General features: G+C 38.3%; 1 protein-coding gene across 1 annotated transcript; it reads left to right on the plus strand.

Annotated features, from left to right (window-relative positions):
• The first annotated feature begins 220 nt into the window (after positions 1 to 220).
• On the plus strand, positions 221 to 8,875 carry LOC148865299 (pyruvate kinase 1, cytosolic-like). The gene is made up of 10 exons (XM_088974781.1): positions 221 to 446; positions 944 to 1,262; positions 1,348 to 1,608; positions 6,648 to 6,792; positions 7,186 to 7,266; positions 7,428 to 7,499; positions 7,615 to 7,704; positions 8,122 to 8,266; positions 8,405 to 8,545; positions 8,695 to 8,875. The coding sequence occupies exons 8-9, from the start codon at positions 8,161 to 8,163 to the stop codon at positions 8,521 to 8,523; spliced, it is 225 nt and encodes a 74-aa protein (XP_088830907.1). The 5' UTR covers positions 221 to 446; positions 944 to 1,262; positions 1,348 to 1,608; positions 6,648 to 6,792; positions 7,186 to 7,266; positions 7,428 to 7,499; positions 7,615 to 7,704; positions 8,122 to 8,160; the 3' UTR covers positions 8,524 to 8,545; positions 8,695 to 8,875.
• Positions 8,876 to 9,403: the final 528 nt, after the last annotated feature.

Below are 9,403 nucleotides of genomic sequence, written 5' to 3' on the forward strand. Positions count from 1 at the left end.
TAGCGTGTTCATTGTTGATTGGTCTTGTAGGCCGTTGTGCATGCTTTTGTTTGTAGCTTATCCAATTTGCAAACTTAGATCCAGTTTGGCAACTGGAGAATTGTTTTTGGTGATTTGGCAATTCTCTAGATGAGAATGCTGTTAGGTACGTTGTGTTTTTTTTTTTTTTTTTTCGCTCAAACCATTTCCATTTAGGATAGAATCTTATGAAATTTGGCCCGATTATTCTTAGAAGTGAGATATTTTCAATTCTAATATGAGTCAATTCTCACATTTTGTAATTATCGCTATGTCCTTAGTGAAATTATGAACACGTCTCTTCACAGACACATGATAACATGGGATTTTTGGTCATTTCCCTACAAAACATAATATGGAATGGGAAAAGCCCTAAAGCGCCTATTCTCTCTTCTCTCCTCAACGATGCAAAGGGTCCCTATTCTTAGGTAAGATCATATCCCTTTTTTGAGAAAAAAATGTTCCTTTTATTGTTTTGCATGTTGAACATTGGATAGAAGAAGACATGTTAAACATGGATTTGAACATTTGGATTGAAATAAATGAGTTTATTTTTTTTAACACATTTGTTCAAATCATTCTAGGTGTTCTATAAATGGCTTTTTGGATTTTCCAAATCGTTACATCATATAACAAATCTCATATGCGATTTGGATTTTCTAGAAATAATTTTTTGGCATTAGATGTCGAAGAAAGAGGAGTTTAAACATGGTTTTCAAATGTTTTTTTTTTTCAAATCCCATTTGCAATATACATATTCTAGGCATTCGATCAAACCGACCTAAAATCATTTATTGGCATTTATTTCCAAATCCCATGAGTCTTTTCCATCTTTTTTTCTAAATGCAATTAACTGACAAAGCACTAAGAATCGTCTTCTCCATTTTGGTTTGATTTTATTTTATTTTTGTATCGGTTCCTATAGGTGCAATTCACTACAAAAAAAATTGCCTGAGGCTGCGGCCGCCGCAGCGAGAACTAAAGTGGCATTCTCAACAAGACCGCTGCCTACAAAATTAAATTAAGGGTTGGGCGGCGGACTTTCAAACTGGCACGGCGGTTGTACATTTGAAACCAGATTTTTTGAGCCGGCCTAAATCCCAATCAAATCCGGGAAAAAAGGATGAAACACTTTGAAGAAACTTTCAGACTTCCAACGTTCGTAATTTCTCTCTCTCTCTCGGTCTTGATCAAGACTTTCTTACCACTGGATGGCAACCAGAGAACGGCGATGTCATTAACAGGTGAGACTCTCTCTGCCTCTCTCTGTCTTGATCAAGACTTTATCACCACCAGATGACAGCCAAAGAATGACGCTAACATTAACAGGTGAGACTCTCTCTGCCTCTCTCTCAGTCTTGATCAAGACTTTATCACCACCAGATGACAGCCAAAGAACGACGCTAACATTAACAGGTGAGACTCTCTCTGCCTCTCTCTCAGTCTTGATCAAGACTTTATCACCACCAGATGACAGCCAAAGAACGACGCTAACATTAACAGGTGAGACTCTCTCTGCCTCTCTCTCAGTCTTGATCAAGACTTTATCACCACCAGATGACAGCCAAAGAACGACGCTAACATTAACAGGTGAGACTCTCTCTGTAGTAAATGTTTTCTTTTACATGTGCAAGAAGATTGGGATTGATTTTGTTCGAATTTACTCTTTCTTTGATATGTGCCTTACTAGAACTCGCCCCAAAAAGTTAGCTCTTAGAGGGAGGGAACCCAAGCACATATATACCCCACAACAGCATCCCATTCTACCACCCATGTGGGATACCTCACATTGGCATCCCATACTACCAACATGGGACAAATGGTTCATAACATCCCACTACACTTCCACAGTCCCGGCGTTCACGCAGGTTGGCTTTGCACTAGTCCACCTAGTCCCGGCTGAACACTGCAATACCGACGTCACCACCTGCCCCATGATTGCAACTGGGAGGCATAGTGTAGCTCTGATACCATTTGATATGTGCCTTAGGAGAACTCACCCCTAAAAGCTAGTTGTTAGAGGGAGGGAACCCAAGCACATATATACCCCACAACTGCATCCCATTCTACCGATGTGGGATACCTCACATTGGTAATCCCATACTACCAACATGGGACAAATGGTTCGTAACATCCCACCACGCTTCTGCAGTCCCGGTACTTACGCAACTGGCTTTGCACTAGTCCACCTACACATATATACCCCACAACTGCATCCCATTCTACCGATGTGGGATACCTCACATTGGTATCCCATACTACCAACATAGGACAAATGGTTCGTAACATCCCACCACACTTCTGCAGTCCCGGCACTTACGCAACTGGCTTTGCACTAGTCCACCTAATCCCGGCCGAACACTGCAATACCGACGTCACCACCTGCGCCGCATGATTGCAACTGGGAGGCATAGTGTAGCTTTGATACCATTTGATATGTGCCTTGGGAGAACTCACCCCTAAAAGCTAGCTGTTAGAGGGAGGGAACCCAAGCACATATATACCCCACAACAGCATCCCATTCTACCGACGTGGGATACCTCACATTGGCATCCCATACTATCAACATGGGACAAATGGATCGTAACATTCTTCTTCTACTTTGTTGTTTGACCTTTTAGATTCGTAATAAGAAAATTCGGTGGTTAGGGTTTGGTGCACGTTTAGATCTCCTGAATCAGTTTTCTAGGAATGTGGTGGTTCGATGAATGCCTCAGATTTTACGCATTGTTTTTTGAGATGCTAGAGGAGAGTTTTCCTCCAACCAGCAATGAGAGATTGATGTTGGAGAGGGAGTGCTCCAGGAGTACTGAAATTTGAATAGGACACCGTGTAGAGAATCCATTAATGTGTTGGTTTGTGATGAAGCTGATGGTGGTAGCTGCAGTGAGGAATCTGAGAGAAGAGAGAGGGGGAGATAATTGTGTGATAGGCTTATAAGGAGGCTTTCTCACCAGTTGGTTTCAGTGACGATGTGGTGAATGATGTGAGGGCACTCCTGAAGAGGTACAGAGCCGGATGGTCACTTGTGCTTCCCCAAGGAGATGATGATTCAGGCCTTTACTTGAAATGGGAGGAGGAACCTGTTGTATGGGCTTCAGCTTGGAAACCCTAGACCTATAGAAGAACCCTTCTTCTAAGACTAAAGCAGCTGGCATACTATCAACCGTGAGCTTAGCTAGAGTTAGGGTTGTGGGAGTGAAGTGAAGGTGGCATATATTTTGGATCGGATCAGTTGGTAAACTTGAAGCTTGCATGAATATAGCTGTATGCATAATTCATCTTATTTTTATTCAAATATTCCTACGCTTGGAATTGTGTTGGTTCTTCTTCTTGTTTTTTTTTTCTTATCTTCTTCTTTGATTGTGGCTGCACTTTGTTTCTTTCTTCAAATGTACTGTTACATCCAACTGGATTTGTTGCATAGTTTATGGATCATTTCTTCCCCTCTTCCCATAGTTTCTGTTTTCAAGTCCATATATTCTACAGAGAAATAAAAGCTCTGATATTATTAACCCATATTGAATTCACCATGAAATTAAAGATCAAATTCATATATAACCAAGTGATAAAAAATTATATATTGGGCTCTTTGGGTGATATATATCTTAGCAGGCTACAATCCATCTCCTTCACATATATTCAGTTGGATGACCCTAAACTGCTAACCTGTCCAGAGAAGGATGGAATGCCTGGTTTATTAGATAGCAAAAGAAACATAGTAGTCACAACTCTTTTTCTAACTATAATTGTCAAGCCAACTAGTGAAATCAAAACATTAGCATGCTCATAGTTTATCCAGTGACAACTCAAACATTGAACTGTAACTCAGATAGATATAGGCATATAGCTTTCCAAGAATCAAATAGCAGACAGCACAGAAGATTGGATCTAGATGGCTATAACTAGACAAATTAAAAGGTTTGAGCTTTGTGATTAAATTTGAAGAGATAGAAGTAAAAAAAAAAGTGGGCCCAGGAGTGAGCTTGGTGGAAAACACAAAACTGCCTACTAAATCCCACTGTTGCGTTTTTGTCTAGTGATATGAACAGCATATTTACCTTTAAATGCCACACATGCATTTTTTATACGGCCCACACCATATAGTGGAAACAACTTTTTCTGCATTTTTGATAAGACTGATACTTTCAGCCCAGCAATGTTTGATACGTTTCTGTCCTTCCCCTACAAAGTCAGCTTAGCCCCAACTAGACACATTCATAATAGGTAAGTTCTGTTGTGGAACCGCCAAACCCCATTCTCTCAAACCAACCCTCTCCCACTAGCTAGCTTCTTTCACATGTAACTCTCTGAGCTCAGTTACAGGATTTGTAGTATAGTTGCTAAGGGTCATTCTTTTGTACTGAGTACTCCAGAGTCTTTCAATGCAAATATACAGTGCATTATTCTCCTCTGGTGGACTGTTTCATTTATATCTCACCCAAGTTATGAATTGTAGTTGATATAATTGATGCCCATCTCATATTCCTAGGGGGACCCTATTACTTGCTTCTTAGATCTATGTCCATCGATAAAGCACAAACAATTGATCAGTGCTTACAGACCACATGCATAGAAAGAATCCCTTCATTGAATGATCTAGATTTATCAACATCTGAACCATCTTGAGGGTAGGGAGCCCAGATGGAGCTCCAACACATTCCCCCCCCCCCCCCCCCCCCAAAAAAAAAAAAAAAAAACAAAAAAAAAAAACAAAAAAAAAAAAACAAATACATCACAATCAAAATACTAGGAATATAAAGGCATCACGCAATAATTTTATTGATAAATTTGAATAGTGAGATGGGAAACATGAAAGTTTGAATTCTTAACAAGCTAAATGGTTGGAGTGGCAGTATGAATAATGGCATTATGAAACATTCCACTGCAACAAAACATAATACAGAGGCTACTTAGCTTTAAAACAAAGGGATGGTTGTAGGACTAAGCCCCGGCTGTTCATGTGGGGAGGTTCCATCAGGGTTCTTTTAAAATCTGGAAAGTAGAATTTAGGTGTCTTGTGCAGTAATGCACTCCTTGTCATTGGGTGGATGGTTTCTGAGTTTCGTGTAATGTGAATCCCAGTGATCAACTCATAGTGTAGGCTTAAGCAATTTGTCATCACAGCTAAATAGATTTTCAATGCATCGGAAAATAGGGCCATTATCTCAATAAGTTAATAAAGAGCAGCATAGTTTATGACAATGGAAACAACTAGTTTTTTTTTATTGTTAATTAGTTTGTCCATTATACATCCAAAAGAAGGCTTAGCAGATAAACGAATTAATACATAAGAACTTGTTCTCTTCTCTTTTGTCATAAGAAAAAAAAATCTCAAGTATACCTACTGTCTTGCCTTTTCCTTTTATATCCCTATTACTTTTTCTCTTTTATCTTCTCTCTAGGTACAGAACAAATAAAGACTCACTCAAATCCAAAGAACACTGATAGAAAATTAAGATGCTTCCAACCCTGATGGAGTGCTTTTTGTTGATCCAGATCCAGTTGTGGAAGGCAGGCTTCTCTGCAAACCCAAGAAATCAAAAACTTCAATCCACATTGTAACATAGAGTATCTGTCATGTACCAATAACCCAACTCTTTAACCTATTCTACCGTCTATTGGATGACTTGGCCAGTAAAGCATCTTACCCATCCAAATTAACATTAAAATATCAATAGCCAAGAAAGTACCCAGAAAGGACTATCTTGAAACCAATAGCCAAGAAAGTACCCAAAAAGGACTATCCTGAAACAAAATACACCAAGAATTCTAAACTAATTGGTCTCATTGATAACACTCTTACTGAGGACTTAAGAGATAACTTTTAGCCCTGCTACCAACAGGGTATATGTGGACCTAGAAAGAAATTCATAGAGATCAAGTGCAACAACCAAGTCCTCATGCCTGACACAGTGAAAGCTAAGTTGAACTTTACATAATTCTACAATCAAGAATCAGATGGATTCTTCATTCTAATCAAGCAAACATAACAATTCAAAATTGAGGCACTGATGCTTAGATGTCTAAACCACAGTGGGCTGATAAAAAATGTCTAAACCACAGGGGAACTGCTTACTGCCACCAAACCCCAACTGTTTGAACAAGGAGTAAATTGACAGATATTGTTCAGGGGGTAGGGTTTTAAAGAAAACCAGAAGTTTGGGTTAAGTAGCCCTTATGCCATCCTATAGAAAAGGATAGGGACTTTTCTCTATTGTATATATCTAATTAATATTTAATTAATGTTCTTTTACAAGAAAAATCTGGTTGACTGGGTTATTTGAAGGTCCTTTGATCTGTTGAAATTCCTGAGTTGCAAATCATGTATCTCATGTAGACCTAGCCTGCTTCAAAAAGTATTATGAACCTAAATGAAGGGTCCTAGCATTTCAAAGTTTAGTCTATATACCAATTTAAAAATCTTTTATCTCTATCCCCCGGCTAAAAAGAAGAGATAAAAAAGAAGTGGAAAAACAGAAAAACTTGGGTGGTGTGACCTGTTGGGGCAATTAGCCTGGGTGGAGGAGCAAGTAGTGCAGTAAAGTATGTAAGTTCAAGTAAGATATTATTTTTCCTAATGGAAATGACACTAATCTGAATTTGTAAACTTGTGTCTTTCATTGCAGGTTTCTGAACTGAAGGGGGAAGATGTAGTTTGCATGATAATCTTTCCTACTATTGACCTGCCTACCCTTGGCTGGGTCATTGTTCACATTGCATGTTTCTCAAATCCGTATTGACCTGCCTACCTTGATTGATAAAGATAAAGAAGTAAGTTTTAGTTATTTTCCAATAATCTTTCCGACTATAGAACTATTAATATGCCCCATTTAATACTAAACAATAGTATAGCTATTAGAAGTTGCGTTTCTTGAGTTGGGTGGACATGATGAAACATTTGATACCTTTAGAATGTAAAAATAAAGATTTATTACTTATGAACTTTCATCTAGTGATTATGGATGTAAAAAGAAAGATTTATTACTTAGCAGCTTTCATCTAGTGATTATGGATCTCTTAGTCTTAGCTTGATCTTCTGTGATTTTCAAATCGAGTAGGTGCTTTTAAAATTTGAATCTTCTCATACTAAATGTTATGGTGTTTTGCTACTTGCTTATGGGTTTCTGTCCATTATGTTTCATGATATTTCATTGATTATTTCAGGTAATAAGTACATGGGGTGTCAGAAACAATATTGATTTTCTGTCTTTGTCATATACCCGTCATGCAGAGGATGTTCGTCATGTAAGGATCTCTTTTTGTGAATATTCATGCTTAGATTATTTTCCTTGTAACAGTTTATGTATATACATGTGCATATGTAATCTATTTCCAAGGATTCTTCTGGGGTTAAATATATAAAATTAGCTGTTAATTAACATAATGAGCTTGATGCTGTGATGCAGGCTTGTGAGTACCTTTCTAAATTGGGTGACCTTAGTCAGACTCAGATTTTTGCAAAGAATGAAAGTGTTGAGGTAAGCTTCCAAACTATTATTAGTACATTCTAAATTAATGTAGTTTTGACCATCTTCTTCACGGTAGTGCTTGTATGACAATGTGAGTAATGCAACCTTTCTTCAATTCTTGCAGGGCTTAACCCATTTTGATGAGATCCTGCGTGAAGCTGATGGCATTATCCTCTCTCGTGGCAATCTGGGTACTGATCTCCCACCTGAGAAGGTCAGCTTTCTGAACTTTTTGCTATTTTAAAATAAAATATTTCAGGAGTTATTGTTTAGAATGATTCTCTTTACAAATGTCTTTATTCAATCAATCAATCAATCAATCTCTCTCTCTCTCTCTCTCTCTCTCTTGGCAAGCTCTCTTGGTAAGTAATAGAGATTTAATTAACAAGTAATCAAAAGATACATAGAGAGTACCCCACACAAGGAGGCACGAGGTGCAGCCTCAAAACATCCCAAAAATATTACAATTGAGCACAACATAGCTGAGTCCTATGTACCCCTTGTTTGGGTAGAAAATCTTCCAACCCATTGAACACTGGTTGTTGGTTAACCATCTGGTATTAGTGATTTGCTATGCTAACCATTGGAACTGACCTGGATATGATACTTATCCTTCCTGAATTGTGATCAGGTTTTCTTATTTCAAAAATCTGCTGTCTACAAATGCAACATGGCTAGAAAGCCTGCAGTTGTTACCCGAGTTGTGAACAGTATGACTGATAACCTGAGACCAACTCGTGCCGAGGCTACTGATGTTGCAAATGCCGTATTGGATGGTAAGTCATATCCCAAGTTGGAGATCCTCATATTTTTCCATGGTCCATCATACATCTTTTTTATTTTTTTGAAGTTACATGTCTAGGAGCTATTTGGTACTGTAGATTTATACTTATTTCACTTTTGAATGGGTGCAGGAAGTGATGCAATTCTTCTAGGTGCAGAGACACTGCGGGGTTTATATCCTATTGAGACCATATCCGTTGTTGGCAAAATTTGTGCTGAGATAAGCCTCTTCTATGGTTTTCACCAGTGAAACTGTTGGCATCCAAAGTTTTGTGAGGACTGAATCCGCCCTCCTTTGATGTTGTTGTTTGCTCTTCCTTCTTACATGGCTGAAAAGAGCTGGGGGAAGATTATACTATTCCTATCTTTATAGTTAAAATACTTGAGTATCATTCTAATATTTATATGTTCTGATTTGTAGATTCAACCAATATGTCAAGTGGATTTGCATTGGAAGATGTGCTGCATTATTAGAGAATTCGATTTTTTTTTAGTTTTTGTACTATTTATATGTCAATTGGATATTTGAACAATGTCTTTTGGATATTTTAACATATAATCTTTGAATTAATAGATTTCATTTTAAATTGATTTTTATCAAATGGTTTTGCTGTATTAAACATGTATGAAAATGCTAAATCAATAAAAAATTCAGGTACCATAAAAATGCTGCAATTAAGCAGGTACATGCATTTTTTTTTGAAAAAAATGAGTATATGCCGGCCGTCATGTCTGCCAGCTTAGCTATCAACATGACCAAAAAATGTTAGAATTAACCTATAAATAAAAAATGAAAAAAAAGGATCTAAGCGGCGGTCATGAAACTACCGGTTTAGCCACAAACAACACATAAGGCGGCGGTCATTTAGCATATAAGCCGGCGGTTCGGACCGCCACCTAAGAGCACGAGGGAGTTTGACAAAAATCTAAGGTGGCGGTTTAGACTGCCGCCTGATTAATGCTAAGCCGATGGCTCGGTGTGACCGCCGTTCCAAAGCAATTTGAACCGGCCACCTAAGGCGGCGGTCTTTTGCATCTAAGCCGACGGTCTTGACCTAAGCCGGCAGAGGTTTAGGGGGCGGATGCGACCACTGGCTTAGACCAATTTTTTTGTAGTGATTTGATTGAAT

This window comes from Nelumbo lutea, chromosome 3 (assembly GCF_056320005.1).
Source record: "Nelumbo lutea isolate HS-2025 chromosome 3, American lotus-T2T, whole genome shotgun sequence".
NCBI lineage: Eukaryota > Viridiplantae > Streptophyta > Magnoliopsida > Proteales > Nelumbonaceae > Nelumbo > Nelumbo lutea.